This window comes from Bubalus kerabau, chromosome 16, assembly GCF_029407905.1.
Source record: "Bubalus kerabau isolate K-KA32 ecotype Philippines breed swamp buffalo chromosome 16, PCC_UOA_SB_1v2, whole genome shotgun sequence".
Lineage (NCBI taxonomy): Eukaryota > Metazoa > Chordata > Mammalia > Artiodactyla > Bovidae > Bubalus > Bubalus kerabau.
The window spans coordinates 57,128,488-57,153,121 of NC_073639.1; the positions used below are offsets into that span (position 1 = coordinate 57,128,488).

General features: G+C 42.5%; 1 protein-coding gene across 15 annotated transcripts in view; it reads left to right on the forward strand.

Annotated features, from left to right (window-relative positions):
* Window positions 1–24,634, forward strand: part of CLIP1 (CAP-Gly domain containing linker protein 1) — a 116,528-nt gene that overhangs the window by 26,121 nt on the left and 65,773 nt on the right. For all 15 annotated transcript variants that reach the window (XM_055549503.1, XM_055549510.1, XM_055549515.1 and 12 more), the window contains 4 exons: window positions 6,227–6,421; window positions 10,665–11,236; window positions 22,395–22,519; window positions 23,738–23,957. In XM_055549503.1, the coding sequence (XP_055405478.1) occupies window positions 6,337–6,421; window positions 10,665–11,236; window positions 22,395–22,519; window positions 23,738–23,957 (1,002 nt within the window). In that variant the 5' untranslated portion in view covers window positions 6,227–6,336. The remainder of the gene's footprint in view (window positions 1–6,226; window positions 6,422–10,664; window positions 11,237–22,394; window positions 22,520–23,737; window positions 23,958–24,634) is intronic.

Sequence of the window (24,634 nt, forward strand, 5' to 3'; positions counted from 1 at the left end):
CTTTTCTTTCCAACTGCATCATAAATTCTTGAGCTTAGGCCTGTGTTATATGTTGTTCTGTCACCTGTAGCAAGCACCAAAAATAACTTTTTAAAATATTGGGTACGTCCCAACTGGTTTGTTAATTTATTTAAACAATTCAGAGTATTTTTCTCATTTTTATATAGTCAGCTTTGTTTATAAAGTACAACTAGGGATATAAAGATGACTAAAATACGGTTTCATCCCCCCCAGGGTGTGTTTAATCTGGTAGAATCTCTAGGGGGCTTCATAGGTGGCTCAGTGGTAAAGCATCCACCTGCCAATGAAGGAAACGCTGGGGATACAAGTTCGTTGCCTGATCGGAAAGATCCCCTGGAGTAGGAAATGGCAACCTGCTCCAGTATTCTTGCCTCGAAAATTCTATGGACAGAGTCTGGCGGGCTGTAGTCTATGGGGTCTCAGAGAGTCTAATATCTGAACACATACACACACAGACTCTATGGCCATATAGACCCAGCTCGGTGTGCCAGGTAATAGGAAAGAGATACAGACTTAGTTCTATGAGAGATTGAAGGATGAACACATTTTCATTGGTGAAAGGTTTTGTGGGGCAGCTGCATCCCTAACTGGCCCTTGCGTAGGGTTTCAGCAGATGAAAATAAGTAGGCTTGGAAATGGAGAAAGAAGTAGCAGCCCTCTCCAGTGTTCTTGCCTGGGAAATCCCATGGACAGAGCAGCCTAGTGGGCTACAGTCCAAGGGGTTGTTGCAGAGTTGGACACCACTTAGCAACTGAACCACAAACCACCAGGCTTGGAAAGTGCTTTCAAGACTGAGTGAAAAAGCTGAAACAAAAGCATAGAGTGAAAGCACCAAGACTTCTGTAGGGATAGTTGCCAAATCCGTCACGTGGGTGATTCATGTGTGTGTAATTGAGAAAATGAACCTCTGATCTTATCAGTTGTTCAGCAGTGTTTCTCAAACGTTAGCCTCAGAACTATCTGAAGGGCTTGGAATGCAGATAGCCGGCGCCACCCCTAGAGTTCGTTTCAGTAGGTTTGGGGAAGATCCCAAATAATTTGCATTTCTAGCAAGTTCCCAGGAGATGCTGCTGCCGCTGCACATTTTGAAAAGTGCTGATAGCTCCGTTCCATCTGATGTCTGCCTTAGAGAAATGTCCGTCTTATGTATACAGATACCCCAATGTCAACGTGTCATTGTGTTCACGTTCCTTTCCGTACCTACATCTGGTCTTGTATCGATTGTAGGTTCAGGCTTCTTCCATCACTCAGCCCCTAGCACAGGGCTGTAACAATGCAGGTAATACAGTAGTAAACCCTGTACTTGCTAACTTGACTTCCAGGTCTAAAAATGATCTGAAGGAGAAGCACATGCTTCTGGAAGCCCTTTGGAACTGGGAAGCCCTCTGTGGCTCAAAATGTAAAGCAAAAATGCTTACAGTAGCAGTTCTCAAATGTTTTTTTCCTCAGGACCCCTGTACATCCTTAAAAATAATTGAGGTCTCCAAAGAATTTTCATTTATATTGGTTTTATCTTTTGATATTTACCATATTAGAAATTAAAACTGAAAATATTTTAAATATTTATTAATCATTAGAAATAATAATTGGAGAAGGAAATGGCAACCCACTCCGGTGTTCTTGCCTGGAGAATCCCAGGGACGGGGGAGCCTGGTGGGCTTCCGTCAATGGGGTCGCACAGAGTTGGACACGACTGAAGCGACTTAGCAGCAGCAGCAGAAATAATAATAATAAGCCCACTAACATGTTATATGTCTTTAATGAAAAATAACTATTTTCTAAAGTAAAAAAAGAATGAATGACAAGATGGCATTATTTCACGTTCTTGCCAATCTCTAAATGACTGGCTTTAACAGAAGACAAGCTTAGTAAAAGACAACTCCTGCATTTGAACTGTAGTGATACGTTATTTTGGTTGAAGTCTATGAAGAAAATTGGCCTTACCCAGATTTATAGGAAAGGCAAAGCATTTTCAGATACATATGGATTTTTTTCTTTTAATACTCTCCAAAAACTTGATAGGTTGTAGTTTCTTAAAGGTGAAATCTCAAACTGTATGAATGAACTTCTATCATTACATAAAAATCCACTGGTCTAATTTGTGCTTTGAATGAATGTGATTTTGTAATATTATACATTGTTGCTTGGAAAAAAATTGACTCACTGTGGAGTTACGAGATCTTGCAAATATTGGCACATTTCATTTATACAATATAATTATATTTGTTAGTATTGTCTATCTCATGAGAAAAACCTGTAGTATTGAGACACTCTCAGGTTCACAGAGGATGTGTGAATAACTTGAATTTTATTTGTCAACAAACAGTTGTTTTCCTTGAAGTGACAGGCTCACATGATTCATTTTTAAGGAAATAGCTGCAGGATACAAAGTCTGAGTAACCATAGTTCCCAGTTGGGGAACTAGATCCCATGTGCTGCAACAAAGATCCCTCGAGCTGCAACTAAGACCCAGCACAGCCAAAATAAATAAATTTAAAAAAAAGAAAATAACTGGGCTTCCCAGGTGCCTCAGCAATAAGGGATCCTCCTGCCAATGCAGGCAATATAGGAGACAAGGGTTTCATCGTTGGTTCGGGAAGATCCCCTGGAGTAGGAAATGGCAACCTGCTCCAGTACTCATGCCTGGAAAATCCCATGTACAGAGAAGCCTCGTGGACCTGCCGTCCATGGGGTCTCAAAAGAGTGGAACATGGCTGAGCACGCATACACACACGTCATAGTATTATAAGGCTCAACTGCGATAATAAGGATAACATTTATTTCTAAATGATAATATTCTGGTGTTGTGGTCTTCACATGTTGGGAGGGTGGAAGGGGTCTTACCTTAGATCCAAATTTCTTGATTAAGTGACCATAAGCATCAGAATTTCAAATATTCTCAATGTATTAGTGAGGCAAGTACATCTCTCTTCTTGTTGCATGTGTTTTGGAATTGATTCATTTCAATATGACATTGGCTGACCTTGAAACATTGTGCAGAGCAATTGTTTCTGGGTCATTATATTTTGTGGGTACCATGATCAAGAACTTTGATCTTTTCTTTCTCAGTGAATTGATTTTTTTTTCCCCAAAAGCAAGCCTGACATGGCATTCATTAATAATGCATGAAAAAGAAACTTAAATTGGAAGATTTAAAAGCCAACATTGGTGATGTTCCTCCTAATTCTCTTATTGAGACATAGATTTTTCTCCTTCATTAAATCTTGGTCACAGTTCCCCTGCTTTGGGATTCAAGTGGCTCAGATGGACTGAGAGCCAGAGGCACAAAGATCAGACAACAGAAGACTTAAAGACCCCGAGTTTATGACCATTCTTAGGTTCCTGATAAAAACACGCCTCTGTTTCTTGGGCCAAGGCTTTTAGGGGGCAGCGTTTTGTGAGCTTAGAGTGTTGAGCTGCAAGGTTTGAAACTGGCTGAGGCTGACCTAGTCACTTACTGTGGCGGTTTTCAGAATTTCTCTTTAGGGAGGAGCGCTTGATGTGAGCTCAAGAATTCACTGTTGCGCCTGAGTGAAATATTTTAAGGAGTACTTCATCCTCTCTTCTTAACACTATAATAGCTTTTCCAGGACATTTGTGCCTCCTCCATCTGTTCTGTCCTTCCCTACCTGATCGTCATCACTTTATGATGTTGGACCAGGGTGAAGAGTTGGCAAGACACAGACCCCTTGGTACTCTCTGCACTTAGCTTATCCCCATCCTCCTCAAACATTTTTGCACACGCAAACAAGCTTTTTGGCACCAGGGACCAGTTTCATGGAAGAATTTTTCCAGGGAGCAGGTTGGGGTGAGAGATAGTTTCAGGATGATTCGAGTGCATTCCATTTATTGTGCACTTTATTATTATGACATTGTGATATATAATTGAATAATTAGCTCACCATAATGCAGAATCATTGGGAACCCTGAGCTTGTTTTCCTAAGCTCAGGAGGTAATATGAGCAACGGGGAGCGGCTGTTAATACAGATGAAGCTTCACTTGCTCACCCGCTGCTCACCTCCTGTGCAGCCTGGTTCCTAAAGGAACCAGTCTGTGTCCTGGTGGGTTGGAGACCTCTGGTCTAGAGGAGACTCAGCCAAACCCTTCCATCTGTCTAAGGCAGTAGCAAGAGCAGGTACCTCTGCTTGCATCTGACCGACTGTGGGTGGTGAGGATCTAGCAGTAAAGCACATGGTTTCAAATCTGAGTCAGAACCACCCGACCTGGTGCAGAGACTCCCAGCCCACTGCCACGGTCCTGGCAGCGCTGGTGGTGGTGGTGATAGTAAGGAACCTGGGAATTTTGTATTAATAGTCAGAATAGGCAATCACTGTCTTCAGATTCACAGCAGTTCTGTATCTGTTAATCACAATCTTCTCCCAAACCACACAATTTACCTTTGACTTAAAAAAAAAAAAGCCACTTTTGTGACATTTTGAACCCTCTTGAGAACCATGGGGAATCTGCAGAGTGAACCTGATGAAGCTGCTGTCTTGGCTTGATTTCCATTCAGTCTGATTAGCTTTGAACAGAAAAACATACATGGCTGTATTAGTTTCCGTCTGCCATAGCAAGCAACTGCCAACCTGGTGGCTTAAATCTCTTCTGTCACAGCTCTGGAGCCAAATGTATGAAACCATGGTGTCGCCAGGGTAGATTCCTTCTGGAGCTCTGAGGGAGAATCCATCTCAGGGAATCCATCTCAGGCTTTTCTCTTAGCTTTCTGTGGCTGCTGGCCACCCTTGGCTTGTAGACACTCGGCTGTAATCCCTGCCTCCATCTTCACCTGGCTGTCTCCTCTGTGCTCTTCTCTTCATTATTAGGACACATCAGGTTTAGGACATGCAGGTCATCCAGGAGGCGCTCACCTCAAGGTCCCTTCACAGATTCCAGATGGATATCTCTTTTGAGCAACAGATTTTCCTTTCCTTTTTTTTAGCCTCATGGCTTGTGGGATCTTAGTTCCCCAACCAGGGATCAAACCCGGGCCCTCGGCAGTGAGAGCATGGAGTCCCACCATTAATATAGGCTAATATAGTTAATGTTAGCCTATAGTTAATATAGGCTGGTCCCACTGAACCACCAGGGAATTCCCAGATGGATATATCTTTTGGGGAGGCTGCCATTCAACCCACCACAGGGACGAAGGGGCCACAGCAGCACCTCCGTCAGCCCTGGCCATGTTGTTTACTGATGCTCCGAATTGCTTTTAAAAGAGAGAGTGAGGTCTGTGCTTCGTCACCCAAACTCGACTAGCAGGAAAAAAAATAAAAAAGCACAGAATGCAAACATTTGAGAGAGTGTTAGTAAATAGCATTTTTCTCTTTGAATTCTGTTTTCTTAGGTATTATGTCTAGAAATATTTTTCCCTATTCCAAAATCCAAAGGTCTTCCTTCATTCTTAAAGAGCAAATTACAGTTTTGCATGAGCCCAAAAGTTGTAGATTCGTACTTGGTCTTGACTAAATCAGATGATTGTGTTTCTATAAACAGAATAAAGATAATTTTCCTTTAGTACTTTCTAGATACGGCTTTCTTCTTACAGAGTTTGCCGTTGAACCCTCTCTCTCATTTAACATATATGTGGTTTTATATTGAGTTATTATATATTTCTGTGGATTAATCTATATATATAGTTAATATAGGCTTGTGCTCATGAATCTTAAGCTACATAGAAATGAATGAAGTGAAAACTGAAAGCTAACTCTGTTGAGTCTGGTGGGCATTTTTCTGAACCTCTTTATGGGTTATGTGGTTTTTGGGCAGTGTACTGAACTGGTATTATTAGATGCTATAAAGAAAAGTGAGCATATTGCTAGCCTTAGCTTCCTGTCTTTAGGATAGTAAATTGCTTTTAAACCTATTTCAACAGCATCTTCATTTTTCTAAAAGACTTTTAAAAAATATTTATTTTTGTTTGCTTAGGGATCTTTAGTTGTAGATTGTGAACTCCTAGTTTCAACATGTGGGATCTAGTTCCCTGACCAAGGATTGAACCCACGCCAACCCCTGCATTGAGGGCATGGAGTCTCAGCCACTGGACCACCAGGAATCTTCAATCTTTTTGATATCTGGAGTTTTCTCGGTTCTTACGTTCATTGTGGAGACATAAGGGAGAGTTTAGGTTGTGAAAGCTGCGTTCCATAATTGTTTCTATTTTCTTTCTCTAGATTCTAAACTCTCTTTCTGTTTATCCCTTTGCAGATTTAACCCAGAGACTGACTTCACTATAGAATCACCCACAGATGCATCCATGACTGGGGAAAGATAGTGGCAACAGGCAGAGGAGAAACAGCTCTGACACACAGAAGACAATGAGTATGCTAAAACCAAGCGGGCTTAAGGCCCCCACCAAGATTCTGAAGCCTGGAAGCACAGCCTTGAAGACGCCTGCTGCTGGTAATGCTTTATGTTTCTCTTTAACAGCAAGTACATTTTAATCCGATATGAAGACTTCTATTTGAAAGTCTTGATTTTAAAATTGTAAGAAGACAGTCCTTATAGAACTTCATATTCTTGAAAATACTTGAAAAAGTTTCAATTAAAAGACATAGAATTTTATATCTAGTCTTTTAAAAAAAATATTGTTTAGTTGTACTGGGTTTTAGTTGTGGCATGTGGAATCTAGTTCCCTGACCAGGAATTGAATCCTGGCCCTCTGCATTGGGAGCATGGAGTCTTAACCACTGGACCACCAGGGAAGTTCCAAGTCTTCTCTCTAGAAGTCTTATTCAATGAAGAGTCTATCTTAATTTCATTTCTTCAGTGTAAGGCAGTGGTCCCAACCTTTTTGGCACCAGGGACTGATTTCAAGGAAGACAGTTTTTTCACACACTTGTGGAGGGGGTGGGTTTGGGGATGATTCAAGTGCATTATGTTTATTGTGCACTTTATTCCTAATCTAACGCTGCTGCTGATCTGACAGGAGGCACTCGTTTGTGGCCCAGAGGTTAGGGACCCCTGGTACACCGGTGCTGAAATAATTGTCAAGCTAACTTCAGTATTTGATCCTGACAGTGTTAAAGTATTTCTTCAGTTTTCTTCCCCATGTATCTTCCTGAGCCCATCAGGACCTTTCTCCTTGGGGTTTAGGGATATGTAGAGAAAGCAAAGACTAGTCAGACTTAAAAGATACGATGACAGTCATTGACCCGAAATTGGCCATTGTCATCAGGGAGCAGGTACTACAGTGGCTCAGGTCTGGCTCACGAGCGAGGCCTGTGCCAGTTTATAGATGAACCTGCGCCTTTGATTATCTTTAGCAACCTGGGAAGGCAATGGCACCCCACTCCAGTACTCTTGCCTGGCAAATCCCATGGACGGAGGAGCCTGGTAGGCTGCAGTCCATGGGGTCGCTAGGAGTCAGACACGACTGAGCGACTTCACTTTCACTTTTCACTCCATGCATTGGAGAAGGAAATGGCAACCTACTCCAGTGTTCTTGCCTGGAGAATCCCAGGGACGAGGGAGCCTGGTGGGCTGCCGTCTATGGGGTCGCACAGGGTCGGACACGACTGAAGTGACACAGCAGCAGCAGAAACCTGTTTCTCATCTGTTCTCCATCTTCTCCTCTACCGTTTCCACTTACATCCCATAACGATCAGAGAGGCAGGAGGAGAGGACATCTGATGCTTGCTTTTGTCATCTTTTTATGTGATTTATGTACTATTAAATCTAAATCTTAGGTTTTCAGCCATTCTAGACAGGTGCCCACCATAATCTATTAAGTCCAACATTGTTTTTTCAAATTCTTTCATAAAGACATTCATTGTGCTTCCTTGAGGAAAGGAATCTTTGTGTTTTTTTTTTTTTTTCCCCCCACTGCTATATTCCATTTACACACCTAGAAGATTTCCTGGCATGTAACAGGAGCTCAGTAAGTATTGACTGATTAGAGATGGTGAGTTCTTTACATTGTATGTATCAGGATAAAACCTGGTTCTTTTCAGAGAGGCCATAAAAAGAAAGCTTTACTAATAAGGCAAAGGATTATGAAGAAATGGACTTATTTCAGGGCTATTTAGCCTTGTGGAAATCAGTTCTAATTTTGGCATCCCCTTCTTCTCCCCAAAATCTTTCCTCTTTTAAGACCCCTTCAAATGCCAAACCTTCTATGAAGCCATCCACTGTTATACTTAACCCCTGTTAGAATTGTCTTTTTCACTTTTAATATTTTTTGTGCACACCTTTTAGCATATAGAGTCCTTGAGTCCACAGATCATATGTAATTCAACTTGGTTTCCCCAGCCTTCCTTGGCACACATGAGATTAAAGTAGCTTATTAAGACTAAAACTTATATGCTTGAAAGGAAGTCATTGCCAAGGAATTCAAGACACGTTTATGAAGATGGTTTTTCAGAAATTCATGCTTGCCACACTCTGAAGAATGATTGTTGATGTACAAAGTGGAAGTCGAAGTGAAGTCGCTCAGTTGTGTCCGACACTTTGCGACCCCATGGACTCTAGCATACCAGGCTCCATGGACACATTGATGTACAAAGCTAGCACTAACTCTTAAAAAAAAAAAATAAACTAGCCCCTGTCTTTGGCAGATTATTATCTGTTCTATCTGAGAGCACCCACTGTCTTCTAAAAAAAACAACAATAAAAACCCTCCACAAACGGAAACTCCAGTCTCCCTTTCTATGTAAGGTAAAGAGATGCTCAGATGCTCAGTACCCACTCTCAGCCAGCCAGGCCACTCTGCTCCCCAGGCTTTGTGTGATTCACTCCAGCTGATCAGACCTCAGACTAGATGTCACCTCCTCCAGGAGGCCTTCCCTGACTGTTCTACCCAAAGGCGTTATTTCCTCCACAGCACTTAGACCACCTGAAATGGCTTGGTGTGTCTCGTAACTGTCTGCTTCTCTACCTCTAGACTCTGAGCTCTACGAAAGCACGGACTATACTGTCTTGCTTTGTCTCCCAGTGAAGAACAGTGCCTGGGACTAGTTCTAGAGTGGTTGGAACTAAAAAAAGATGTATAACATGGATAAATACATTATTTCATTTAATTCTCATTTTGGGTTAAAAAAAAAAAAACCATCAAGATAGATATCACTACTTTCCCCCTTTACAGATTAAAAAAAACTCGGGTCATCTAACGTCCTAAGATCAGGATATGCCCGGTAAATGGCAGACATTAAGAATTCAGGCTCTGCTTGCCAGTTCACGCTAAATATTTAATCAGTGGTTGCTGGGTGGATGCATGAATGTATTCCTAGTGGAAATACCACATTTCTGGCAAAATTTTAACTCTGTCTTTACCACTGGGCAGAGTTTGCAAGGAAATGGCAACCCACTCCAGTGTTCTTGCCTGGAGAATCCCAGGGACAGGGGAGCCTGGTGGGCTGCCATCTGTGGGGTTGCACAGAGTCGGACATGACTGAAGCGACTTAGCAGCAGCAGAGTTTGCAAACTCATCTTGCTTTCACAGGGAGTCTGGCTCTCTTTTCTTCCTTCCTGGGACTTCCACCTCTGCTAGCAAAAGAATGGTCTTGAAACAGTGACGGTGGGGACTCCAGCACTAAATCTCCTCCTGTGTCAAGTTAATTGAGAATCTCTGTTGTGACTATTGGCTTAGTCCTGTCAATTTTAGGTGACCTCTCAAATGGGGGAATAGAGTCCATTTCAATGGGTCTGAGTTCACTCATGTTGTGCAGGATACGGGAAAACAATGAAATCAGACCTATGTTATAAATTCTGGGAAAAGGACTACATTTTTCCCCCTTGTTTTTGACTTCTTCCAATCTAAATTTCAGGAGAAGGCAATGGCACCCCTCTCCAGTACTCTTGTCTGGAAAATCCCATGGATGGAGGAGCCTGGTAGGCTGCAGTCCATGGGGTCGCTAAGAGTCGGATACAACTGAGCAACTTCACTTTCACTTTTCACTTTCATGCATTGGAGAAGGAAATGGCAACCCACTCCAGTGTTCTTGCCTGGAGAATCCCAGGGACGGGGGAGCCTGGTGGGCTGCCGTCTATGGGGTCGCACAGAGTCGGACACGACTGAAGTGACTTAGCAGCAATCTAAATTTCAAATAAAGATTAAGTCTTATCAGCTCACTGAGTTTTGATAGCATTGAAAACAGTAGTAATGGATCAAGTATTAATACTTTTTCAGTTCAGTTCAGTTCAGTTGCTCAGTCATGTCCGACTCTTTGCGACCCCATGAATGGCAGCACGCCAGGCCTCCCTGTCCATCACCAACTCCCGGAGTTCACTCAGACTCACGTCCATCGAGTTGGTGATGCCATCCAGCCATCTCATCCTCTGTCATCCCCTTCTCCTCCTGCCCCCAGTCCCTCCCAGCATCAGAGTCTTTTCCAATGAGTCAACTCTTTGCATGAGGTGGCCAAAGTACTGGCGTTTCAGCTTTAGCATCATTTCTTCCAAAGAACACCCAGGGCTGATCTCCTTTAGAATGGACTGGTTGGATCTCCTTGCAATCCAAGGGACTCTCAAGAGTCTTTTTACCTCCTTGCTTAAAAAAAAAGAAGAAAGATAAACAGAGTATCTCTTGAAGTATTGTGGCTACTTCTGTTGCTTTTGACTCTTCTTCTCTGGTTTATTTTCCTTAACTTAGGAGTTGTCTGCTTAAATATGAAACTGAATCTTTTCTGATCCTTTCTTCTGTTTGCAGTTGCTGCTCCAATAGAAAAAACAATATCCAGTGAAAGAGCATCAAGCACTCTGTCCTCTGAGACACAAGAGGAGTTTGTGGATGACTTTCGAGTTGGGGAGCGAGTTTGGGTGAATGGTAATAAGCCTGGATTTATCCAGTTCCTGGGAGAAACCCAGTTTGCACCAGGCCAGTGGGCCGGGATCGTTTTGGATGAGCCCATAGGCAAGAACGATGGCTCAGTAGCAGGAGTTCGGTACTTCCAGTGTGAGCCTCTAAAGGGGATATTTACCCGACCTTCAAAGTTGACGAGGAAGGTGCAGGCAGAGGATGAAGCTGATGGCCCGCAGACACCTCACGCTTCCCGGGCGACTTCGTCTCTGTCCACTTCAGGAATCAGCATGGCGTCCTCGTCCCCAGCCACCCCCTCAAATATTCCCCACAAATCATCCCAACCAACCGCAAAGGAACCTTCAGCTACGTCTCAGATCAGCAACCTTACGAAAACCGCCAGCGAATCTATCTCCAACCTTTCAGAGGCCGGCTCAATCAAGAAAGGAGAGAGAGAACTCAAAATCGGAGACCGAGTACTGGTGAGTGCAGAAACCTTCTGAGGTCGTCGTGTTGATTTGAGAGATAATCACTGGCGAGGGGATGAAATACACACGTGTGGGCTCAGAATCTGTTCTGTTCACTCATTTCTAGAGAAATTAATCAGGTTTTCTGGTTTGTGTGAATATCCAACAGATTAGAAACTGGCTATGTAGTTTGTACATAGTTTAAGCATAGGTTTGCAGTGATCAACCTAGTTTTGTCTTCCAGTTTAGCTAAAAGAATATTGAATTTTTAGCTTGTAAATATTAAGATAGCTTTATTTGACAAAACAAGCTGAGAGATAGACTGAGATGGTTTTTAACAAAGGGTTTTTTTTTTCCCTCTCTGGTTTTTAATTTTTGCTTTCGGATAGTATGTGGATAAATATGAGATCCTGTCTCCTTGAGTGTCTTGGAAAACTCAGACATCACAGGATGTTATTTCAGAACTTCTGTGCCTTTTAAACTATCAGCTTTAGGTCTAGGAAAAGGAAGGAAATGTACACTAGGTTCTGTTGTGCTAAAAAGGCAGGAAACACAGTGTTTAAGGTCTATATGTTGTACATTCACGAATCCCCGAATTTGACATGATGATTGGTTTATTCTTTTTTTGTTTGTTTTACATAAGAGGCAGTATAGCAGTGCTAAAAACATAAGGTGAGTCTAACTCTGCCGTTATGGCCTGAGCAAGTTATTTAACTTCTTAGTTTTCTTGTCTGTGAAAACAAGGTTGAGTAATAATGCTAACCTCTAGCATTGTTTTGAGGGTTAAATTAGATGTTGTTGGTGTTGTTCAGTTGCTAAATCATGTCTGATTCTTTGTGACCCCATGGACTGCAGCACGCCAGGCCTCCCAGTCCCGGATTATCTCCCAGTGTTTGCCCAAGTTCATGTCCATTGAGTCAGAGATGCTGTCCAAACATCTCATCATTGGATGATGCATATATAATTCTTAGCAGTCAACACTCAATAAATGGTAGCTCTTTTTCTCACTGAAAATTTAAAGCTTTACTCTTTTACTTTTTCAACACTTTTGTTAAGTTCAAGGCATAACGTTTGTCTGAAGTCTTTGACCCTGGGCTCTTTCAATATCCTTTATATCTGTACAACTGCTTTAAAAAAAAAAAAAAAAAGGAAAAGAAATATGGCTGTTAGTCTTTGGAGTATCCTATGCATTTCATTTAATGTTTTAGCAGTGGATCCTTTATTTATTTATTTTTAATTAAAAATTTTCATTTTTGGCTGGGCTGCACAACCTGTGGGATCTTAGTTCCCTGACCAGGGATCGAACCTGGACCCTCAGCAGGTGAGGAGTTGTAACCACTGGACCACCAGGGAACTCTGTATCAGCAGTGAATGGAGTAGCACCACAGAACTGACGAGAAAATAGGCTTTAAGAAGTATAGTCATTTGCCCAAGTTTGTACAACCTTAAGAGTGATGTTTCTGCAATTCAAGTTTAGGTGTTTTTACCCTAGAACCTGTTATGTAGAGTTGATGACCAGTAGCGTAATTTTGAAATAGGCAGTTTTTGTGATTATATTGTCCTACAGACAAGGACATACAGTGTGTTGAAGGCAGGTTTTAGATTTAGAATTCAGGACTCTGCTTCCCGGTCCTGTAGCATCCACGAGTAGCAGCCTGTGAATTCACGCGTCCCCTCATACTTGTGGCGGCCCTTTATACCTGTTACCTTCAAGGAGTTCCTTCTGGATCTGTTAGTTTCAAGGTTAGTGGTTCCTTCTTCCAGTTATAAAAGTCATGAGTTTTAGCAGTTGATGTTTCAGAATTTAGAGCATCGTTTCAGCACATCAGTGCTTACCAAGGCTCAATCTGTAACTTGTTTGTTTGGCATGTACTCACTTCTTGGGGGCCTCCCTGATGGCTCAGATGGTAAAGAATCTGCCTGCAATGCAGGAGGCCCAGATTCCATCCCTGGGTCTGTAAGATCCCCTGGAGGAGGGCATGATAACCCACTCCAGTATTCTTGCCTGGAGAATCCTGTGGACAGAGGAGCCTGGATGGGGCCACAAACAATGAGACACAACTGAGTGACTAGTACAATCACAGTTCACTTCTGTACCAGCTTTGAATCTGTCCCAGCTGCAGTTTTGTTGCACTGGAGGTTTTTTGATGCTTTTGTGTTTAGTTGATCAGTGTATCCAACTCTCTGCGACCCCATGAACTGTAGCTCACCAGGCTCCTCTGTCCATGAAACTTTTCCAGGCAAGAATATTGGAGTGGGTTGTGGTTTCCTTCTCCCGGGGATCTTCCCAACTCAGGGATCAAACCCAGGTCTTCTGCATTGCAGGCGAACTCTTTACCATCTGAGCCACCAGGGGAGCCCTGGGTTCTCCCTCTGCTGTTAGCAAAAGAGGATTTGGCTCCGAGTTTCCCAAATTCCCCTGCTCAAAAGAGTGGAGCGCCATGATCTGTATGTTTTTAATTTCAGTTATGTGCTGAGCCCATGGGCAAATGAGAGTTGGGGCAGTTGGTCAAGGAGTCTGTCTCAGAAATGGTCATGAGTAAGATGAGTCTGCTCCCAAGACCAGAGTCTTTGCTAAACTTTTTTGATCTTAGTGCTCTATAAGAGTGTGACTCTTACAATTAAATATTCTGTACTTTTATCAGTCTCAGGTTCTTCTTCTTCTTTTTTTTTCCAGTTCCTATTAAATGTTTAGACAGTTACAAATAGATTTTATTTTTGTTTAAAAAAGCATTTATTCATTTAGCTGCACCAACGCACCAAGTCTTAATTGTGGCACGTGGCATCTAGTTCCCTGGCCAGGGACCAAACCTGGGCCCCCTGGATTGGGAATGTGGAGTCCTAGTCACTGGACCATCAGGGAAGTCCCTGTCTTTTGTTTTAAAAAGTAAATAAGTAAATGCTATGGGACACCCAGATCGTGTTTCAGTTTTCTGCCTTGTCAGCCCCTCAGGAAGTCCCTCCCATTCTCGCTGCTCTAACATGTATCCATCACCTCCATCTTAATTTTAAGCTAATCCTCCCTTTTATTTAACTTGTATCTGTTTTGTTCCTTAAGCAGCTGTATGAAGGTGTAATTTATGCATCCAAACATTCAATGATTTTTAATAAATGTACACAGTTACGCAGTCACTATAATCCAGTTTTAGAATATTTGCATCCCCTGGAAAGTTCCTCCTGCCAGTCTGCAAGTCATTCTCCACCAGCACCTCCAGCCCCAGGCACAATCAATGATCCATTTTCTGTCTCTGCACATTGGCCTTTCACGGATATTTCCTATTTTTGGTGTTCAGTCCGTCAGTTGTGTCCGACTCTTTGCAACCCCCACAGACTGCAGCATGCCAGGCTTCCCTGTCCTTCACCATCTCCTGGAGCTTGCTCAAACTCAGTGTCCATTGAGTCGGTGATGCCATCCAACCATCTCATCCCCTGTCATCCCCTTTTCCTTCTGCCTTCTATCTTTCCCAGCATTAGGGTCTTTTCTAATGAGTTGGCTCTTGGCATCAGGTGACCAAAGTATTGGAGCTTCAGCATCAGTCCTTCTAATGAATATTCAGGATTGATTTCTTTCAGGATTGACTGGTTTGATCTTGCAGTCCAAGGGACTCTCAAGTGTCTTCTTCAACACCACAGTTCAGAAGCATCAATTCTTTGGCACTATACAGTCCATGGAATTCTCCAGGCCAAAAATACTGAAGTGGGTAGCTATTCCCTTCTCCATGGGATCTTCCGAACCCAGGGTTTGAACCCAGGTCTCCCACATTGCAGGCAGATTCTTTACCAGCTAAGCCACCAGAAAAGCCCAAGAATACTGGAGTGGGTAACCTATCCCTTCTCCAATGGATCTTCCCATCCAACCAGGGTCTCTTGGATTATAGGTGGATTCTTTACCAGCTGAGCTACCAGAGAAGCCTATATTTCCTATAAACGCCCCCAAATCTTCCGTAGTTTTGTAATGTCTGGTTCCTTTTACTCAGCAGAGTGTTTGCGGTTCATCATGTAGTTCATTGCTTTTTATGACTGATGATACTCCATTTTAGGGTTATGCCACGTCTTATTTATCTCCTCACCTAGTTATTTAGTTTTAATTAATTAAAAAATTTTATTGGAGTATAATTGCTTTCCAGTGTAATGTTAGTTCCTGCTGTACAACAGCGTGACTCAGCCATGTGTATACATACATCCCCTCCCTCTTGAGTCTCCCTCCCATCCCCTGTCCCTCCCCTCTAGGTCATCACATCACCCAGCTGAGCTCCCTGTGCTATACAGCAGCTTCCCACTGCTGCTGCTAAGTCACTTCAGTCGTGTCCGACTCTGTGCAACCCTGTAGGCGGCAGCCCACCAGGCTCCCCCATCCCTGGGATTCTCCAGGCAAGAACACTGGGTTGCCATTTCCTGAGCTGTCTCTTTTACGCATGTTAGTGTGTATGTGTCAGTCCTAATCTCCCAGTTCACCCTTGCCTCCCCTAACCCCTTTGTGTCCACAAGTCTTTTTTCTGTGTTTGTGAATCTATTTCTGCCCCGCAAATAGATCTGTCTATACCCTTAAACGCATTCTTGCTTATGGTTTAAAATGTCACGTTTTTGGTGCTTATAATCTTATATTGTAAAGCAGTTTTATGCTCACTCTCCATGGTAACAAGTTAATCTTCTTCCCCTGAACTTTTTTTTTTTCCTGTTTCTTGATATTTTTGGGGTCCTGAATCCCGAAGGAGTTAATATGTTTTTCAGAAGGAAAGATTAGTTTCTAGAGATAGAAGTGAAGTCACTTAACTTCTAAGTGGCGTCTTCCTCATTATGTCATTTTGTTTACCTGTTTGTTCTAGGGAGAATTAAAGTATAAGAGAATGTCCGTCATCTGCTCTTTTAGTTTTTTAAGAGAACTTACTTACCGTCAAATTTTGTAGATAGGGAGACTCAAAATGATGAAAAGGGAATAGTGAAAGAAAGGGTCTGTTTATTTGGTCTAGAGAAAAGGTGGCTCAACAGTGTGTTTACCACCCTGCAGTTCATCCAGTGATCACACCGAGTGTCTGCTGTGTGTGTGCCAGGCAGTGTTCTATGTGCTGGAGACTTGGCAGTGACCAAAACCAGCCCAGTGTTCCCTAATGGATGTCCCACTGCATTAAAATAAACATCTCCGTTCCTTCCAGGGACCCGCAGAGTCTGATGCTGTGGACCCTGCCCACACTTCCAAGCTCAGCTGTCTCTGCTCGGCTCCTTTTTCACTGCACTCCAGCTACACTGGCCTCCTTGCAGTCACTTCAGCACCCAGATTCATTCTCTCCTTAGGATTTGCCCTTTCTTCTGCTTGGGATGTTCTGCCCCCAGGTCTTTGCATGATCGGTGTCTCAAAGTCCTTGAGCCTTGACTCAGATGTCACCTCCTTAAGGAGCCTTTCCCTGTCACCCCAACTAAAGACCCTTCAGAGCACTATCACCTCACCTGGCTGTGTGCTTTTCACAGCCCTCTATGTACTGAAAATGACCTCATTTAATTTATTTGTTCATTGTCTAGTTCCCCAGACCAGGATTTAGGCTTCGTGAAAGTCTGGAAACTCTCTGTCTCATTCACTGCTTTTTGCTCAGCACTTAGAACAATGCCTCGCACGCAGTAGGTACTCATAAAATGTTGTCAAAAGAATCAGAGGGTTGGGACTTCCCTGGCAGTCCAGTGCTTAGGACTCCATACTCCCACTGCTAGGGGTATGGGTTTGATCCCTGGGTTTGATCCTTAGATCCGGGGAACTAAGATCCCATATGTGGCCAAAAAATAGAAAAGAAAAAAAGAGTGTTTTAAATACTGTTGTCACATGACACCCTTAAAGGGCAGGAGTAACACTGTAAGTATCATGGGAGATGCAGTTAGGACCCGAGGATGAACACTGGGCCAGGCGGACCTTACCTTTCTGGCAGGAGTTTGTCACAGTAGAGCTGCCCAGAGCTGGATTGTTCTCTAGTTGAGGTGGCATAAACTACTGACAGGCCGTCTCACAGGTGATTAAGTGTTAAGTCAGGGCTAAATTTGTATTGGTAAATACCAGTTAGCCATGTTTACCTTTTTAAATTAAGCCGCTTAACTTAACCACATGGCAGCTAAGCAGCCACCTCACAGAATTCTGTTGCTCAGAGAGCCCTGTGGAACAGTCCTTCGTGGCCACTCATTGGACATTTTATAGCTTTATAAACTGAGGCACAGTGAGGTTAAATGGCTTGTTTGGGACTTGATGATGAGTAGATGGGAGGGTTGAGAGAGGATTAAAGGTTTCCCATTTCCTGTTATTGGACCCATTCATTAGCCCTGCAGAATTTATCAGAGTTCTTATTTTTCCTAAGAGTTTACAAAGAGGTTGTCTGTCTCTGGTCCCACAGCATTTTTTAGAAACTTCAAGTGCTTATCGCTTTTTGCTGGAATTGTTTGTTTGGATTTCTTTCTGTTAGGGTCAACACTTCTTTTGGTTTATTTTGTATCCAAGGGCCCAGGCATGCAAGGAATACATGTTGAATGAATGAATGAGAATTTAAAAATCTGACATTTGCTAAAGCATGAGCACAGGTAGCTTTTCCTTTAGCCAAGTTTCTAGTTTGAGTTAAGAGGTATGGTTTGAACTAATTAGAGGTCTCCAGTGGTGACCTCCAATTTTGATTTAGGTTGACCACAGTGTTAGGAGTCATATATGTGTGTACATGCAATATATATGACTCTTAACATGTGTCTGTGTGTGTGTGTGTATATATATATATATATATATGACTCCTGACACACACACATATATATATATTCCAAAAGTAAAGAGAATGAATGGTAGTTATTTGTGTTTGCCTATTTTTTCGTTTCAATGTTCTAAAAAAAATTTTTTTTAATAATCTTGTTATCTACCCCTGAAACATAGATTTGAAAATTGTGGCTTATACTTAATGTAAATGCACATACTGTAATGCTCTGAGTTCTCTTCAATACATGAGAAATAAAACTTAGCTTTATAAAATCATATTTAGATGCTTAGAAAAGACATTGTAAAATGATTAAGTAGAAGAGTAAGTGATTTAGGACTTCATGTGACTATCTGTCTCTGTTGAGGATATTTTGAATAATCACGGAGGATCTTTTATAGGGGAAAGGAAAGCATTTCATCTGTTATGAGTCAAGAATTCCAGGTTAGGGGAGAGGGAAAAGGATATGAAAACTGTTCATTCTAGGAGAAGGCAATGGCACCCCACTCCAGTACTCTTGCCTGGCAAATCCCATGGACGTAGGAGCCTGGTAGGCTGCAGTCCATGGGGTCGCTAAGAGTCGGACACTGAGCGACTTGACTTTCACTTTTCACTTTCCTGCATTGGAGAAGGAAATGGCAACCCACTCCAGTATTCTTGCCTGGAGAATCCCAGGGACGGAGGAGCCTAGTGGGCTGCATTCTATGGGGTCGCACAGAGTCAGACACGACTGAAGCAACTTAGCAGCAGCAGGAACCAGTAATCATCCATTTGAAACAAACTTTGTGGCATTCAGGGTAGACATATAGTCTGTTACCTGCATTTAGAGGAAACATTGCTGATCTATTGTTTGTGGTAATTTGCTATAAAGCTTCTGAACTGAGTGAAGCCATGGTTTGTCTGGAGAGTTTGCTGGTTTGTTTAACAAGCCCACAGCCTATCCGACGCCTCTCGGAAAAACAGTGGTCATGACAGTAACTTAGACTCACCCCCAAAGAATCCAGCAGATTATCTGGAGAGATTGCCTCATCTTTGACTAATGTGCTATGTTCTGCTCATGTGATGTTGGTTAGTCTGCTGCTTAGGAAGGTGTGGAATCAGAGGACGGATGAAACAGAGGCCAGTTCTATGCAGGTTGCTATTCATACGTTCCATGGTTACCAAGAAGTGTGTTAAAAAGTCCGGTTTGCCAGATCTGGAACTAGTACTCTCTTAGGCATGGACGTGCTTGCTGCTAATATATGTCAGACATTGCACGAAGCAATTTTATGTGGGTTATTTTATTTAATCCTCACAACAGCCCTGTAATTATTCCCATTTTACGTATGAGGAAATTTAAGATTTAGAAATTAAGCGACTTGTCTCATCCATAGACAGAAAGTGAAAGTGAAGTCGCTCAGTCATGTCTGACTCTTCGCTACCCTGTGGGCCGTAGCCCATCAAGCTCCTCCGTCCATGGGATTCTCCAGGCAAGAATACTGGAGTGGGTTGCCATTTCCTTCTGCAGGGGATCTTCCGACCCAGGGATTGAATGCAGGTCTCCCGCATTGCAGGCAGATGCTTTAATCTCTGAGCCACCAGGGAAGCCCTACAGAGCCGGCATGTGAATCTGTCCAACTCGGAGCCCATGCTTACTTAACCTGTGTTAGCATAGCTCATCCTCTGCTCGCTTCTGAGCCATCAAATTCAGTGTCAAGCCACTGCATACCTTTTTCCTTTCGTGGGTTTACGCGGGGAAGTGGCCTTTGCTGTGAAGTTCCCTACGGAGAAGTCTGCTTTCATCTCCTCAGCAGGCGTTTGCCAAGTGCTCCTCCGCTCTGCTGCGTGCCGTGGGTGGCAGCGCTGGACACAGCGGCTCCTGCGGGGAGTCTTCTCCAGCCTCCAATTCCGTCTTTCCTCGGGGCGCCTGTCACGACCCCAGGGCGTTTCTGAGCGGCCGTCTGCACGCTGTCACCCTCACACTCCCTGCCTGCCTGCGTATCTTCAACCATAACTGCTTTGGGTCCTCAAATCAGACTCACAAAGAATTTCTTTTTCAGAGAAAAAGTATACACAGTAGCTTTGAGGCTTTAATATTTTCTGTCCTCAACAAAGGTTAAATAGAGCTGGAAAAAAAACGCATGTCATCCCAAACTCTCAGGAAGCTGTGTTTGGAGAAAAACTGGAAACAAATAACTTTGGTATTAAAAAGCAAATTAGGGAATTCTCTGGTGGTCCAGTGGTTAGGACACTGTACTTTCACTGCCAAGGGTTTGATCCTCCTGGTCGGGGAACTGAGATCCCACAAGTCATGGAGTACAGCCAAAGAAAATTTATTTTTTTAAAAAAAAGCAAATTACTATTGATCTTAAGACATTAGGAAGGGGAGAGTAATAAACCCCAAGGAAGTAAGAAAAAGGAAGTAGTGAGATAAAGAATGAATTAAATAAAATAGAGAACATTAAAAACAAAAAGGAAAAACTGAAAAGCCAGTTCCTTGTGAAGGTTGATTAAAGAAGTTATCTTCCCAAGGTAATCTACATTTAACACAGTCCCACTGGACTCTTTTTTAATTAACTAAAATGACTTAAATTTATTGAATAAATAAACCTACATAACCTAAATGTCTCCCAGTAAGGGCTGATTTAATAAACTGGAGTGAATCCATGCAGTGGAACAACACGCGAATGTAAACACAAGCAGGACGTTCTGTGTCTTGATGTGGAATAAAGCAGGTGCGGGACAGCACGTGTAGTGCACTGGCCTTAGTGTGAGAATGAAAGGGAGGAGTAAAAATGCGAATTAACTTTTGCCTTTAGATCATGAAGAAATGCTTGCAGAAATGCTGGCATGAAGAAATATTGTACATCAATAGCAGAGGTTATCTGTGGTGGGGAGAGGGGGCAGGTAGGGACAGAAGTCTAGGAAGAGAGGCTCTTCTCTAGATACATGCTTTTTAAAAAATTATTTTTGGTTGCACCCCCAACATGTGGGACCGTATTTCCCTGACCAGGGATTGAACCTGCACCCCCTGCATTGGAAGGCAGTCTTAACCACTGGAGCTCCAGGGAAGTCCTGATGTATACCTAACATTTGAAAGCTTTTGAACCATGAGAATGCATCGTCTATTCAAGAATTAATTTATTATAAAGAGTTACTTTTTTAATCAATAAGAAAAAAGGGAACATCCCAAACAAAAACTGAGTGAAGTCCATATTGTGATACATCTGTATTATGGATACTAAACAGCTACCATAATATAGCAGGGAAAGTGAAATGTCAAAATGTCAACAGCAACTGTCCCTGGCTGTTGAGAATACACAAATAACATGTATTTTTTGTTTGTGATGTTCTCAGTGGCCTACAGTGACTTACCACCTTTATAATTGGGGAATTTTTTTTTTAATTGAGAAAAAGGTGCCCAGGTTCCATCCCCAGTTGGGGAATTAAGATCCTGCAAGCCACGAGGCTCAGCCAAAAAATTTAGAAAGAAGAAAAGAAGCTTAATTAAAAGTAAGAAAGATCAGTATTCTGAAGAAGAGTAGAAAGGAAAACCAGCACTTAGCAAATATGATACAGGTTGCAAAGTAGCAGTAATTAAAATGTAATGGCAGTAGCACAGATACTGAATTTCTGAAACTGTAAAAAGACTCAGATCTGTTCTCTTTCTGTGCACATGAGAGAGAATATGATAAAAATGAGTATCTGAAACAAAAATAGTGGCAAAGGAAGGATTAGTAAATGGTGATGGTATACTTTTGTTTGCATGTTACATCGCCAGCAGCTGGGACAAAGAGACATTTAAAAAGATTCAAAGCTTTGACCAGTTCATGTGAAATAAAATGTGAAAAACTGTCATTTTAATAGTTGTGAAGCAATGAAGAGCCTCACAGTAGAAAATATCAATATTTTAAATATTTTGAAGAATTAATATTTCATATATGTGGATGTATGAATATTTGTCCTTAATATGTATATGTTATTGCTTTACATGGGTAATGATGTAAAGGAAGTTTGAGAAAATGAATACAGCCATTGTTACAGTGGATTATACACAAATTTTGTTTTTCTTTTAGTAATGTAGGGGTTGTATTTTTTTTAGCTGATATTTATTTTGAAGCAGGAAACTCCCTCTGGAGTAACAGTAATTATTACTATTGGCATGAAGTAATAGTAATAATAGTAATTATTCCCTTTTTCTAAAGAATTCATTATTGGACTATACCAGGTATCAGCCATCTATGGGGTTACACAGAGTTGGACACTTAGCAGCAGCAGCAGGTATCAGATCACTCTAGCAACAGAACCCAGGTGACCTTTGCTGACCTTTGAAGAGAACTCTTTAAACAGTTGGAGAGGGGGTTAAGAGAAGAGCTGCCTACAGAAATGATGGAACAAAGTATTAATGATTGGCTCTAACTGCAAACGATTAAGCTGTGGAATTTTGTTCACGTCTTCCTTTTACTATTCTCTGCTTCCAGGTTGGTGGCACGAAGGCCGGTGTAGTCCGGTTTCTTGGGGAGACAGACTTCGCCAAGGGGGAGTGGTGTGGCGTGGAGTTGGATGAGCCTCTTGGGAAGAACGATGGGGCTGTTGCTGGAACAAGGTGCGTCTGCTGTTGGAATTTCGTCTCCCTCCTACATGTAAAGATGCTCAAGCCAGCCCCACCCAGTGTGTGTAATAAAATGCACATGAGCATTTTGAAGAGCTGCACTTGTATTTCCTAAGACTCATCTACTGATTTTCCCTTTCACTAGGATTAGTTGTTCTCTCTTAGATGGTCTCTCTGTCTTTTTTTTCCCCCTTGTTCTATTTTTAAAAATTTTGTGTGTGTGTGTTAGGTTTTTAAGAAAACTACTTATTTCTTAAATTTTTGGCCGCACCCTGCAGCACATGGGATCTGTAGCATGTGGGATCTTAATTCCTCGACCAGGGATCAAATCCACACTCCCTCTATTGGAAGGCAGAGTCTTAACCGTTGGACCACTGGGGAAGTCCCCTGACTCTCGTTTAGTGATATGTGCAGTGCATCTGAGTCGATTCCGAGCAAGCATTGGGTTTATGTATCTATTTATTTTTAAGATTTTATTTTTGTTTTAGAGCAGTTTTCAGTTCACAGAAGAATTGAGAGGAAGATGCAGATAGCCCTTCTCGACCTCCTGCCCCACCTCGTGCACAGGCCTCCCCCCATTGTCAGTATCTGGAGGGATGTATTTATTACAGCTGATGATTATAAGTATATAGGTGCTATGCGCCAAATACAGTAATAATGCCTTGAGATTTTCAAAAATCTCTTAGTGCTGCGATGATTATGAAGTTATAGCATTCATATTCTTGATATTAAGATGTTAAAATTTGCTAGAGTCATAACATCTCCAAGTGTCAGTCTGATAACTGACTAACCACCTGATACTTCTCCACCTTTACTTGAGTGACTTTGCCAACTAGGTGCTTGTTTGATTTCTTTTTCCATTTGTTTAGCAAGGTTTTATTAGGTGGGATCACTGGGTTGCTGAACTCTTCTGCTGTGTGTTTATCAGATAGTAGAAATGACTTCCTCTTTACATAGAATCTTAGCAACAGACAAGTGATACCGTCTCTGCGTATCACACTGTTGTTTCCTCGTGTGTCTTTGAACATTACTGAAGTTATTTATCAGCCTGCACAGCCAGTGAATGCTGCAGGCTGGGTGTACCACCCCAGCCAGTTGGTAGAATTCACAGCAAGCCAGTCACAAGAGTCAGGAGAGCCTTTTGGTTGTAAGTTTTTCTTTCTTTTCATTAAGCCGCTTTTTGTTACTGTCCTTAATTGTTGTCCCCTCAAGGTATTTTCAGTGTCAACCCAAATATGGCCTGTTTGCTCCGGTCCACAAAGTCACCAAGATTGGCTTCCCCTCCACCACGCCAGCCAAAGCCAAGGCCGCCGCGGTGAGGCGAGTGATGGCGACCACGCCCGCCAGCATGAAGCGCAGCCCGTCCGCCTCCTCTCTCAGCTCCATGAGCTCCGTGGCCTCCGTGAGCAGCAAGCCCAGCCGGACAGGACTGGTGAGCCTCCCTTCCCATCTGTGTGTCTCTGCATTCCAGGCACATCAGATGCTCCCCACCCCCATCAGCACGCCTGCTTTGCTTTAGGAAAGGTTACACCTCCCCTCGCCCTTGTATGAATTGTTCCTTCACTGTGGCTTGTGAACGTCCTTACACATTTCGTGACAAAAGAGAACCCAAACCTCTAGCACCAGTACAAGTTTGAAATAAAGAATTTTTAACACCTCCTTTCAGACTTCTAAGACTGGGAGATACCACAGTGCTTGGTGAATCCATAGTAACGACTCCCTAGTCTAACATATGGGATGGTTGATCATTCTGATATTATTTTTGCATCAGGAAGACAGGAAAATTGGAGGGATCCCTTTCCCCAAGGACCTGGGTCTCTTTCTCTTTGTTGTCAGACTAGGAACTAAAAGTATTTTGAGAAAAGGCATGTTCTTAGAATTTTCATGTTGTGTTCATGCAATCTCACCCACTGAAAGCAGTTGAATGGGTGTGGAGTGTTCCTGCCTCAGGCCCAAGGATGCAGAGAAGAACTTAGACAACTGGAAAAGATGCCTGAAAGGCCCTGTTTTGTGTTGCCTCCTCTCTCCATCTCCCCTTCCCACTCTCTCTCCTTTTCTCCCCTTTTCCTGCTTTGATCAGTAAGATAAAATCATCAGAATCAAAATAGG